The 13,421-nt window shown below is 49.3% G+C and overlaps 1 protein-coding gene across 4 annotated transcripts; it reads right to left on the reverse strand.

The window, feature by feature from the left end:
• Window positions 1-284: 284 nt before the first annotated feature.
• On the reverse strand, window positions 285-10,501 carry LOC133340031 (histone-lysine N-methyltransferase SETMAR-like). 4 transcript variants are annotated; one of them, XM_061548120.1, is made up of 5 exons: window positions 10,476-10,501; window positions 8,797-8,883; window positions 6,151-6,423; window positions 4,775-5,106; window positions 285-4,455 (listed from the first exon to the last, which is right to left on the reverse strand). In XM_061548120.1, the coding sequence occupies exons 2-5, from the start codon at window positions 8,797-8,799 to the stop codon at window positions 4,134-4,136; spliced, it is 930 nt and encodes a 309-aa protein (XP_061404104.1). In that variant the 5' UTR covers window positions 8,800-8,883; window positions 10,476-10,501; the 3' UTR covers window positions 285-4,133. The 4 variants fall into 4 exon arrangements, with proteins under 4 accessions (XP_061404104.1, XP_061404102.1, XP_061404100.1 ...); XM_061548116.1 differs by having other exon boundaries at window positions 286-4,455; window positions 8,774-8,883; window positions 10,476-10,495; XM_061548117.1 differs by lacking the exon at window positions 10,476-10,501 and adding an exon at window positions 9,284-9,812 and having other exon boundaries at window positions 286-4,455; window positions 8,774-8,883.
• Window positions 10,502-13,421: the final 2,920 nt, after the last annotated feature.

The following is a 13,421-nucleotide window of genomic DNA, read 5'->3' on the forward strand; positions in this document are numbered from 1 at the left end:
CGGTTCAGATAATCGTCGCCGGTGTTGGCCGTGAGCGGGAATAATCAAACTCAGGTCGCCGGGGTTCGTCGGGTGGCGCGCTAACCGCTGCACCACCGCTCCCCCGGGGAGATCGTACACACCACACACAATGATGATGCACGATGATGCACGATGAAACAATGACACGGGCGCTTCGTAGCCGAAGCCGACACCGATCTCCCTCCCACCACACCGGCACCCTGCTCTGGCGAACATTCAGCAACCAGAAATCCGCAAAGACGACGACAAACCACGACTGGACATGTCACAAAAAAGAGCTTCATCACTTATCGGATTCCTCCATTATAAATATTCTGATTCTCACATACACATCAATGACGTTGACCGCCTACTCAAGGCCTGATCCCACCCCTTCTGGGATCTCGCTGCTGCTGCTGCTGTCACCATCCTAGAATCTCACCACCCAGATCCGGAACAACGCTTGCTGCTGTGACAACAGTGGAACAACGCGGACGTCCACAATATATTTACCCTCTCGTTCGAGAGCCAAACGTCGTCATCATCATCGCACCTCCTGGAGGGCTTCGAGATTCCTCCTCGAAGGTCTCCGGCGGAACCATCAACGGCACCGGAACATCAGCAGGACAATGTGCACCACGACCTCAGTCGTGGGAGATTAATAAAGACACAAGCCACAGTTGTGTGCGACTGTGGCCATGCAACCCAAACTATGGACCATATCATGAACCCCTAGAGACACAGCAGAGGTCGCAAACGGGTTTTGATTCCTTACCACCAGGGTCGCAAACGGGTACCTGTACCCGGCCGTACCCTACCCATACCCGGCCGGGTAGGGTACGGGTATCGGGTACCTGATTGCGACCTCTGGGATGAAGCCATGTTGCAGGCGCGGGTGGGTTGATTCTAGGAACTTATATTGTGAGAAGAGACACAAGACGTTGGGAAATGAGTGACAAACGGTTACTCACCAGTGACTCACGGCCTACCCGTACCCGTACCCGGCAGGGTATCGGGTACCCGGTTGCGACCTCTGACACATAGATATACATTGCAGACAAGCCACAGTCGTGTGTGACTGGCCATGCAACCCAAACTATGGACCATACAGCAAACCACTATAATCTGCGCTCCTTAAACGGAGGGAGAGGCACACAATGTAAATTACACACCAAACGTTTGTGTATTTTGAATTGTTACGTTCAGATTACATCGAGGAAAGTACATGCCCCACCTTGTTTACACTGCAACACACAAACCGAGAGTTTCGAGGTCACACGTCATTAGTTCTTCATCACGGTTCATTAACCCAAAGTGTCACGACCACAAACAACACGCATTATCACAAACACAATTACAGATGCAGGGCAGAGCACATTGCTACGTAATTTTGCAAATAATGACCATGCACTGCATTATACCACGACCCCTCTTTGCGAACTTTCAAATGCAGGTGGTATATGCATTCGGATATTCCTTTATTTCAGTGCAACGTTGTGGTTCAATGTTTTTTTTTTATCATTTGAGCAAGAGGTGACCGGGTGGCTCAGAGGTCAGAGGGCTGTACTGGAACGGCTGAGAACCTGGGTTCGATCGTGGGTTCGATTTTCAGTGTGCAGAGTTTTCACTCCATCACCACGCAGGGTGCTGTGGAGTCATGTTGTGCTGCAGTTATCGCACGTGAACAGTTTCATTTAATGTGCACTCAACATGTTACAGGGTGGTACAATGGTTAGCGCACTGCACTATGAACTTGGTGACCTGAATGCGATTCCTGGCTATGGGTGATCACAGCAGCGTGAGGTGGGATCTGAACCGCTCCAGGGCATCAACAAAAATCCCAACGTTCAACCCGAACTGGCCAATGTGGTGAAGTATCGTCAACACACCCCGACGACATCAAGGCAAGTGGTGACCGTCATCCAACATTTGCATTGGCCAGTGGATAAAAAACAACACCTACTGGAGTCTGAACAGACAACCACCACCTTCAAACTTTTAACTGCAAAGTGCGCCCACTGTGGGAAGAGAACTGACGCACATCGGCCTTCTCCAGCCAGTCGCACGCAAGTCACGATACCAGCAACCACATCAGCATCATCATCTTCGGTCACAAAGGCCAATGGCAAGTGGACGACAGTTGATCATCGATTATCCGGCGTGCAATTATCCCGCTTCCAACATTATCCGGTGGTCCCGGGCCGATCCGGCGAAACTGGCAAACCGGCGATCGTCAAACACATGTTGTTGAAACAAGAGCGTCGTAGTACTGTACGTACATCACCCCATGATGAGATTGGAATGGTACAGTTAATACAGTACCTTTTTACAGTATGTTGATTTATGTCTATTTGTATGTTTATGTTTGCCAATCCTAATATGTAAACACCCAGCTCTATGATTCTGTCATTCTGTGATTAACGCGGCACGGATTGGTTGAAGTGAGTCACGTGACCGGGACCAAGCAGCCAACCAGAGGTGCGCCCCTCACAAACATGTACGCCCCCGAACAGGCACGGGTGGGATGACGTCCACAACCCGCGCGTCATCACGCACGTATGGGCGGTGACGTCAGCTCTCTTTCACAACACCTCAGCCGCGTTCATGTGTAATGACGTCACGCCTCCAACCACGACAAGCGCGCAGCCTGCGGTGGTCCTTCATCCAGCAGTGCATTTGAACACTAAAAAAGTACAGTACTCATGTACAGTGCTGACTTTTTCCACTATGAAAGTTAAATTATATAACACACAGTTCTGTGTGTCATTCTGTCTGTCATTCTGTCACTAACGCGTAAACTTGCCAAAATATTTATATAGAAGAAACTAGGTGGTTGGGGGCGCCACAGGTGGCCCCCAACAACCTAGTTTCACATAGTAAACAAATGTAAAACACTAAAAAAACATACACGCCACCTAAAAACATGTAGTACAAGAATGTAAAAAAAATAAGATATTTTAAATCATGATTAGTGATTATCCTGTTTTAAAAAATCCGGCGCCCCCAAAGCCGCCGGATCAATGATCGAATTTTATTCAAATAACACAATTAAGCGCATAAGACAACAATTACATACGGTTAAAACAACAATTTACTAGCTCGCATAGTTCTATCGTAAACGCGCTCCAAGCTCACAAAAAAGTGCAAATGCGCTCATAGTTTACTGTTGCCTACAAGAATGGAAGTTCCCGTGGCGTTGGGGACACAACGATTTCCAACTCAGGCCACCTTCACAAAAAACAGCTTCTCAAACTCAAGTCCAAGTAGGGGGGTACGTGTTTACCAATCGCCACACACTTGTGACGGATGCTGACGCGGTGTAACGGTCAGCACACTGGACTTGCAACCCAGAGGCCCCCTGGTGCGGTCTCCCAACACGACAGTCAAGACAACGGTGCGAGTTGCATAAATCCGCTCACCGCTGTCCACCCAGCGATGTAAATGGGGACACCGAACTTTGGAGTCGATTGGCAAGTCGCATGCGGTGGGGTAAAGTGTGGGTACTCCCACCCTGAGACATCTGGCGAGGGTGGAAGAGGAGACCAAAAGAGCCTTTGCTTGCACGGGCAGGTACAAGGCCGCACCTTCACCTTACACGTATGTGTGTTGAACTTCTTTCGCACCGTACTATCCAACCTTGCAGTATGTTACGACAAAGCTGGCATTGAATATAGATTGAGGGAAATTGCACCGTGTATCGGTGAGGAAAGCGAGTGTGGGGAAACCCTGCCACGAGGTGTTGCATTGAGTTATGTTTTGCTGCGTGATGGTGTTGGTCGATTTGTGGTGCTGTTGTGGGCAGCAGAGGGGAGTGCGGTAAAACCCACTGCACTCTATCCTTTGTTCTGCACCTACATGAACCCGCACTGACCAGCAAGGTAAAGGTTATTGGGAGCTATATGACCGTAAAGTACAGTTATGTAGCCCCCAATAACCTGCATGACGTTGTTCGGCATGACGTCCGACGTTTCACTCCCCGTGCTCGGGGAGTTAATTCCGTTGCGGAAAAAGCTCTTGGCACGTGGAGAGAAACGTCGGACATCGTACCGCCGAACGATGCGCGGTAAGACCTGAGAACGCACCCGAGGCCAGTGCGGCACAACCGCTAAAGTCTCCGTCGCAGCCTTTCTTTGTCACTGCGTGTCTGCGAAGAGCGTGGGGTCGAACGGGAGGACGCCTCGGCAGGAGGGCGCGCCACAGAAGCACGGCTTCCGCTGGCCCGCGAGGCCGTCACCGTCCTCACGACCTCCCCGGTCCTCCCATGGGGCGCCATCCCCGTCGTCGCCGGCATCCGCGCCGGTTTCTCGGTCGCCGGAGCGAGCGCCGCCGTCGCCTTCTGGCCGCCACGAGGGTCCGCACGCTTCCGCAGCCGCGCGCGAGTTTTGAAATTCTCCCGAGTAGTCGTAGCAGAGCTCCTCGCCGTCGGCGATGTCGCGTGCGGCGAACAGAGCCAGCCTGCAGGGCACCGTGCGGGGGGGGGGGGGTAAAGGTCGGACGAATGTCAGCTCGACAGTCGTACGTTGTTCACAGTGCGGTAGCGGTCAAGCTGCATGAGTGCGCTCATTGATGCAAGACAGAGGGACTCTGTTGTGGGCACATGACGTGAAAATTACGTAACGTTTTGGAGTCGTCCTCTGATACGTGTTCATTTTTACACATACACACATTGTTGTATAGTTGCTAAGCACAAGAGAAAAGGCACAAGAAGCCAAGCCGCTGACTTTGGCGGTTTCACCGCAAGGGATTGGGGGGGGGGAGGTCATTTAACGGCGACCTTGGCAACACGGAGTGGACGCGGACGAGCGCCATGACGAGGTTGGGCTCGCACGAGTGGTTGAGGAAGCGACCCACGTTCCCGACGCGCTCCGGGTCCACGTAGGTGCTCGTGGCCGGGGCGACCCCCCGGCCGTCCCCGGCGTGCTCCCGCACCGCGATCAGGTAGTTGATGGCCCTGCCGTCACTGCCCCACGCCTGCCGGACGGCCCGGCGCCGGGCCTCGGCAGCGCCCAGCACCTCGCCCACGTACTCGCACACGAAGCGCCCGCGACCCAGCGGCTCCAGCGTCCGCACCGCCCAGCCCTTCCGCGCCGTGCGGAACACCTGCAGCTGGGCGCGACAAGCGTGCACGTAGGCGGCAAGTAAGGCCCGAGCACTCTCCCTGTGTAACGTTGAACTTCTTTCGCGCCGATCGTAGCCAACCTGTGCTAATCGGAGGTGCGGAGGAAGGACAACAAACTAAACACAAAAAGCAGTTCTGGCATAAACACGGGAGGTGTTAAGATGTTCAAACACCAAATAGACACCTATTACAATGCATCAAGTCGGCATTAACCACACACATTTATGGTAAAACATACAAACAAGAGGCTGTCTGTGGTGTAGGCCGATCAGTTTCAAGGACAGTGCATACACTACCAAAGCATAACAAGCATATTTCGTTAATGCAAGCTTGATGCCTTGGTCTATTTGGTGTGTAAACATCTTTACAGCTGTATTTGTCAGAAAGGGTGAATCCTTTTTAATCATACAATGAAGTGTGCCATAGATATGTGCACGTGGGCATTTCAGAGTTTGGTCTCGAAGGTGGTAAAGGTGCAGCCCCGTAACGGCTCTGCTCACACCGCGGCCGGTGGAAGGGCCTCCAGAAGAGGAAGCCTCTCGAAAGCCCCTCCAGAGGTTATTTTTCCCCTTCCCTAGAACTAGGTGGGACTACGATCACTTCACTCCACCACACACGCGACCTGCCGATCGACTGTGGTGTATCCATTAATGCGTTTAAAACAACAAAAATATGAAAAGGTAAAAAAAAGCACCACTGAAACTACTGAAACGTGTTAGTTAATTCGGGAACGTAAAATCCATAATTCCAGTAGCGAACATCCGCTGCTTGGCTCGTGACGTCTCTGCGTAGTCAGGACGCAGAAAACAAAGTCAGCATTACTTTGTGGGAACTTCAAGTCTTGAAGGATCATGATGTCGCTCACAGCAGTGCATGGTCACAGCTCGAGAGAAGGAACGTTTAACGCGCAGTCTCGCCCGGAAGACCAAGCTTGCATTGCAAGCCGTTGCGAAGACCCGCGTGCTGCATCATTTCAACCGTTGATAAAAGTTACGGCCCTGGTAGTATCCCCCCCCCCGACGCCAACTCACCCGTACCGCCAGTCCCTTCTGCACCACCCTGCTGGGGCACGCGTCTCCGCAGCGGCACAGGGGGTTGCACTCGAAGATGGGGCGCGCGAATCCGGCATCGCCGACGAGACGCCCGGCGGGGTCGTAGCACGCCGCGCCGTCGCCACCGCCCCGGAAGCACGGGCACGCGACGGGCGACGCGTCGCAGCGCCCGTCGGCGCACTCGCACCCCGGCAGCGTGAGCTCGCCCGGGTCCACGGCACAGCCGGGGCCCCGCACGTAGTCCGGCGTGTACTGCCCTCGTGCGATCGTTGCGGAGAGGGGGAGAACGGAAGGGAGCAGAGGATGAAGGGACGACGTCAACGCGGACGAATGAAGCGCGATGGGAGCCCGGGGCTGTTCTCGTTCTTGGGGGACTCCGCTTTGTCGATTCAATCCCTGCCCTTGATTGTTTTAACATCACCGATGACAAAAGCTCCATCAACAGTTACTTACCTTCGTTATTTCAGTTCTGGTCTTGAAATGTCATATATACGAATTGTAAAGCTATATTTATTTAAAATGTTAGCATATAACTGGTAGTAATGCATATCGTGGTTCTATGGATTAAATTAACAAATTAGACTATGGGATTTATCATCATGCTAAAGTATTGCGTTTCAACCATTACAAAGTAGTTCTTATTTTTTGGGGTACCTTAAAACCGTGCAGGTAAGAATTTGTATTGATTTGTATACCTTGTATGTAATGGGTTCATGAGCGATAGCAATAGGTTCATGGGCAGGCAGTTAGATGGACTGTTACGTGGCAGGATCGTGAGAGAGATGGCAGTGGCTTGGGGAGGCCTTCAGCCAGCAGTGGATTGATCTTGGCTGACGATGATGAATGGGATCCTTGCTGCTACAAGTTTTTGGTGGTATCGTGTGATGCACATGTCCTATTTTCGGTACATATCTTCATATGCAGCTGCAATAAGATGCTATAAAAATCCGAAATGTTATGAAATTGTATTGTATGTCATTTCAACCATCGCAAATGATTATACACAAACTCGATTTACAGTATAATCAGCGAAACACTACACGTCTTCTGTTCCTATGCAACCAAATCCAGCAATCACCTAGCTTGGGATTTTTCCAACTCGTCCTTGTGACCCACCACCCCAGTAAACATGCTCCGTTGGGCTAACGTTGGAGCAACGTTAGACCATCGTTCCATGTTTACCAATCTTCTCCGTTCAAATACAACATTAAGTGTTACATGCTGCACATGCCTCATGATTGCTAAACCGTTGCATTCATGTGGTGTGGAGAGTGCTTCCTTAAACAGCGTACTTCAGGCTCTCCTGGGAGGCACACGTGTTCAATACTCAAGTTGAGTTTTCTGCTCATTACAAATGACAAAAACCCCAAAACTAAATAAAGTTCCCACTGTTGAGGAAAGTTGTGTTAGGGAGCACCTATTAAAGCAACCATGGTGCACCGCCGATTAGCACGGTTGGCTACGTACGGTGCGAATGAAGTTCTACATACATACTAGGGGATGGTGTTGCCAGGATCATGCCCGGCTGCCTTTGTCTCCCCAGTACTTATGTTTAAACGCCTTACCAGGTGATCCATTCAAGGTTCACTTGACCTCGGAGAGGCCCAGAACTGGTTCAGATGTTTGTCAGCGATGTTGGCCACGGTCAGAAACCAAACTCAGATACGTTGTGTTTGTTTCACAGCGTGCTAACCACCACTCCAGCCACGTACTTAACGCACGTACACACACATCTCTGGATCGGTGCTCTCCACAATCACGTGGAATGTGTTTCACAATCATTAGGTACGTGCGTCTTGTTAGTTAGATACATTCTCAGTAATCGTGAAACGTTGGGTCAACGATTCCAACTACATGCCAGCGTTGGGCCAGCGTTGGGCCAGCGTTGGCATGTTCATGGGGTTGGTAAATATCTATGGGGACCTTTTTGGCAGTATCAAGAATTATAGATTCATACTCTTAGTTCTTTCGGTAAAGTCACGTAGGTAAAAAATGAAATTAAAATGAATAAAAATAAAATAAAAATCACGACGTTTTGGAGGCAACACAAGTCTCCATCATCAGGTGGGACCGTCACAGCCAGATTTGCTGCATCAAGTGAGGCAGGGATTCAAGATGCAAGCTCTTAAATACAAGTTAAGGGGGGAGGAGAGGGGGGGGGGAGCTTACGACAGAGACAGCCTTCTTGATGGCCTTGTCTCACCACCAGTGTTAGACCAGAGAACGGGGTTGGTAAACCTGGAAAGGTGTCAAGAATGATGAAAACATAACAATAGGTTTTACCCGTTCTGGCAATGAAATAGGTGTTAAGATGTTCAAACACTAAATAGGTACCTTTTGCACAGGATAAAGTCTGCATTAACCACACGTGCTTGTGTCAAAATATGCAAACAAACATGCTCTGATAATATATGCATTGTCTTTGAAACCGATTGGGCTACGACAGAGACAGCCTTCTTGATGGCCTTGTCTCACCACCAGTGTTAGACCAGAGAACGGGGTTGGTAAACCTGGAAAGGTGTACCGTGGTGGGGAACGCCAGGGCTGGCATTTGAGAAACCCGGACACAAGGCATGCAAGTTGTGGTTCATCGAGCAGGTACCTGTATGCAAGGTGGCATCTCACCATCCACGTCGTTTGTCAATTCAATGGGAAGACTTTCCAGTCCCTGGGCCACGTCCGTGCATGCCCCACGAGACATCTCCACGACCCCTGTGCACCCACGTGAGACACATTACACGGGGTGACACCGCTTTGATTGAACGTGCACAGTGACAAAAGTGCGCGGCTGTGAGCTCATTGGCGAATGTTGAGTGTTTTTGTTGTTATTGCTTGTGCACCGATGCAGCATCGCCAAATCACGTGAACTTTAAAGCGCAATCGTTCATTCCAAATAACGCTCCGAAATCCTCGCTCTGCCTTTAATTAGGGTCATTGACATGAAAATCAACCTTTTAATTGTATTCGTATATGTTGATATCTTCGCTGGTAAATACTGCACAGTATTCTTTTGTGATTTATGCTCCTGCGTTTCATTGTCACGCTTTGACCGAGCTGCAGGGCTCCCTCTAGCGGGATGTTATGCAGAGTGCAGCTAAAACATAAACTGTACCATGGAAAGTTACAGTTCGAGATGGGGCGATTATTCGATTTGTAGTCGATCATCGATTATCCGGCTGCTGCTTTCGACGGTACCCGGACCGATCCGGCGAAACCGGCAAGACCGCTGCAAAGGCGTCACAAAACAAAGTGGTGATGCTTGATTTCAATGTCAAATATTCCACACGGTACATATTACACAATATTCCACACGGTACATATTACACTACATGAGACAATACAAATACTACACGTTCATACATCACCCCTCGCGGAGTCGTCGAGAATGGAGTGGTAAGTACGGTGCAGTAAATGCAGTAACTTTTTAAAGGATATTTTTGTGTATGCTTATTTACACAAATGTGATCAAGTAAAAAACTGTAAAACACTAACAAAAATATATAACACCTTAAGACATGTGATGTAAGAATGTGCAAAAAAATATGTTTTAAATCATGATGAGTGATCTCCAGAATAATCGATTTGTATTTATAAAACAATCCACCACTCGTGCTGTGGTCGATTACCGACTTTGTAAAGTTCAATCGCCTCCACACCCCGCTAACCCCCCCCCCTCGTCACACGTCGTCACAAATGTCTCACCCCCCCCTCGTCACACGTCGTCACACATGTCTCACCCCCACCCCCCCGGTGCGTGACGTCATTTATGGACGGCCCCTTAGATCGCGTAAAAATGTGTCGTTAAACCCGCCACCCCCCGACAGCCAATTGGTGAGGTCTGTCGCGTAAAGGGAACGTGCCAGTTCGTAGACGAGTACAGCACCAGCACGCAGCAGCAGCTGCAGCAGCAGCAGCTGCAGCAGCACCAGCACGCAGCAGCACCAGCACGCAGCAGCACCAGCACGCAGCAGCCAGTGTGCAACAGCAGCACGCAACAGCAGCAGCAGCACGCAGCAGCACGCAGCAGACGCAGCAGCAGCAGCGGCGTGTTGGGGGGTAAAAGCGACGGACATTGACGCCGCAGCTCGCGAGTTAAATCCCTGCCGCTTTGGCGAGAGGCTTTGCAGCACTGCGCGCCGAACACCCCTCACCCCCTCCCCTACGAGTCACTGCATTGTCATCTCAGCAACAGTGCGTCTGATGGCGGTTTCGTGAACGCGGGAGATTGTTATCTTTGAATGAAGCGTCACTTTAAAACAACCGAAAGGCAAAAACAACACGGCGCAGGGAGCGCCATCACCCACCACCACCACGTGGCGCCCGATCGAGCCGGACTGTACCACCTGGACACAGGGCGGGAGGGGTGCGGGAAGTGAGATGGACAATAATTAATCGGCGTGTTTGTTTAAATAAAGTTGCGATGCAATTTGGCAGTGGAGTATTATTTATAAGGTAAGTATAATGGCTCGTTGGCAAAGCTGGGTTAAATGTGAGCTGTGCGTGGAGTTTTTATTGATTTTATAATTGGTTATGCTGCTCTGGGCACCCCCAGCCCCTCGAGGAGTGCTTGGCGTGTCCCACTCGTCGAGGGCGGGGTGATGGTGACATCACTCAGAAAGAAAATCGATCAGCAATGTCGCCTTCATATCTATCAGTGTCCCCGCATACAAAATATATAAAGTTATTTTTTTATTTACACAGTCCATCAGCCACACGGCCTTCTAAGAGCAGATTATTTCAGCTGCATTAATACGCAAACTCTGGACCGGTTTTGACATTTCAGTGTCTCATCAGCAGTCAGTCAGGCTCGCTTGTACCAATATTTGTCAATTGACATGTTATTATGGGCATGGGTCCTGGTTCGATAAGACTTTGCCAACCACTTTGGAAGTTCAACGTGGTTATCCTGACTTAACTGGTTGCCGCTGTAACATTGGGAAATGTCCTTCATTGGTTCAGGATTGACCAAAATGTATGAATTTACTTTTCAACGTCCATTTCAGAGTCGAGGCACTAATTTAAAATGTGTGGCTGATTGACGCAGGCCACTGGTCCAAATATTGCACCAACATTTTTAACCTAAGCCAAGATTCCATTGATGGTAAACGACTTAACAGATGGGCTGTACGGGATATGAATGTACGGGTACGTCGTATATCCGACGCTTGGGACTGGAATATAGATAGTTATGTGAAAGGGTAGTTTTTGTGAACATCTCTCAAATGACTGACACCAAGTACAAGCACTGCTCCGAGTGTGGGCGGTTAATTGGTCAGGATGGATATGCGACGTTGGGCTGTACTGCATTGGAAAGGGGCCGTCTATGAATGACGTCACGCGATTTTGGACGTTTTTGACCCCCCCCCCCTTCGTCAAACGGCGTCACAAAAAATCAGACCCGCCCTCAAATATGACGTGACAAAGCTCTGCCCCCCCCAAAAAAATTTAAACATGCTTCAAATCGCTTTAAACTATTGTCATTGTAGTGCGTATTTAATGTGGCGATGCACTCTGATGTTGTAGGAGAAAACATTTAAAAGTCTATTTAGTTAAGTAGAACGTGTTGTCTATATTTATTTAAAGTTGCACATTTTTACGTGACGTCACATTTCTCAACCCCCTCTCGCCCCCCATCGTAACAAATGTGTGACCCCCCCCCCTCTAGTTGCGTGACGTCATTTATGGACGGCCCCAAATCTAGACCTCCCAGTGAAAATGACACACATTGGCGAGATGTTAACTAACCCGCCTGGTATGCAGGAGGTTATGGGTTCAATCCCAACCCTGACGCCTGTATATTTGAAGTTTGTGTGTCTCTCTCCCCGTGGTCGTGTGAACTTTTCTCCGGGTCCTCCGGTTTTTCCCTCCACATTTAGAAACGCGCGTTGAGAGTATTTGGCTGCTCTGAATTTCGACATGCTAAACCACTTCGTTGTGCCATAATTTGTGGCCAGGTCGCTTCTGAAAAAGAGCCACATAACTCAGTTGGACCTTACCTGGTATAGTAAGCAGAGCATTAGTATGGAATGCCATCATCACACTGTGAAAACAACCCTGGACGGGTCTGCAGCCCGAATTAGCTGTGAAACCCAAAGATTATTTACGTGTGCGGATGTGATTGAGTGGTATTCAGACCAACCTTTGGCGGTTGCATACGCCTCACGTCTCTGATTTTCGTCTGCAAGGGTGCACACAGGCGCCTCTGTGGGAGCTTGGCACATCAGTGCCCTTGCATTTGGTTATTTTAAAAGTAAGAAAGGGCTCTTTGGCTGAACTGCCCCAGACAAGGTGAATGGAATGTTAAAACAAATTTCTCTGGCCACTCATCTGGATTTTTGCTAAATGTGATTTCTTTAAATAAAAAAAAACGCTTCTCCAATAGTAACACACTTTTACAGTATTTTTCTAGATTTATATGCGGTTAGAATGAAAACTGAAGGAACTTGTTTTTTTAAGCACTTGGCTCCCCGTTGTGGGAAATGTACGTAAATGATTTGCTTTCTTAAATCTATTCGTCATCATATTTTATCCAGGAAAGTCTCACCGAGTGTCAATGCTCACTTTTCAGGATGGTCTTGTGTTAAGATGTTTGGCCATTTTAAGCAATGCACGTGTATACAGTACGTACAATGGTAACACAACGGCATCGGCAAATTTACAGACCCACTGCTGTGCTTCCATCAGAAAATGGAAGCACAGCAAATTACGAAATCATGGTCGGAGTCGGGGGTTGTGGGAATTATTCTGGGGGAATAACTGAGATTATTCCGTGGTTTCTGTAAACATTTGCCATGATCCAAACACCTGAAAAAACAACAGGGAAAAGTATGCACATTTATCATTTGTGTCTGCACATGCGCTTGAATTACACCCGACTGTATGCTGTTTGTTTATGCCTATTACCAAATCTTGTCAGATTTTGGAAGCTTAGGCGTCGTTGAGGCTGGACAGTGGTTTTAGATTTCTAAACCACATGGTCTGGCTTGTGCCCTCATCCAGCAGTGGATTATATTCATATTGGCTTTTACTTTTGTGCAATATACAAGCGTACGACATAGTGTTATGGTGGCTTTGCACACCTGTGATCCAACACTCTGGAGGCAAGGGTTGATGGGTCACACAAATGTGAAATTCGCAACCCAAGGTCATCGACGTGGCCATATTAATGTCTTGGCAGGGTATGATGGGAGTACAGAAAGTGGATTCATTTCCATCTGCACGGTGTTACCCCGTTCTCCGGGAGCTCCCGT

The sequence above is a fragment of the Lethenteron reissneri genome, unplaced genomic scaffold (genome assembly GCF_015708825.2).
Source record: "Lethenteron reissneri isolate LAM-NWPU_2019-01 unplaced genomic scaffold, ASM1570882v1 scaffold_647, whole genome shotgun sequence".
Lineage (NCBI taxonomy): Eukaryota > Metazoa > Chordata > Hyperoartia > Petromyzontiformes > Petromyzontidae > Lethenteron > Lethenteron reissneri.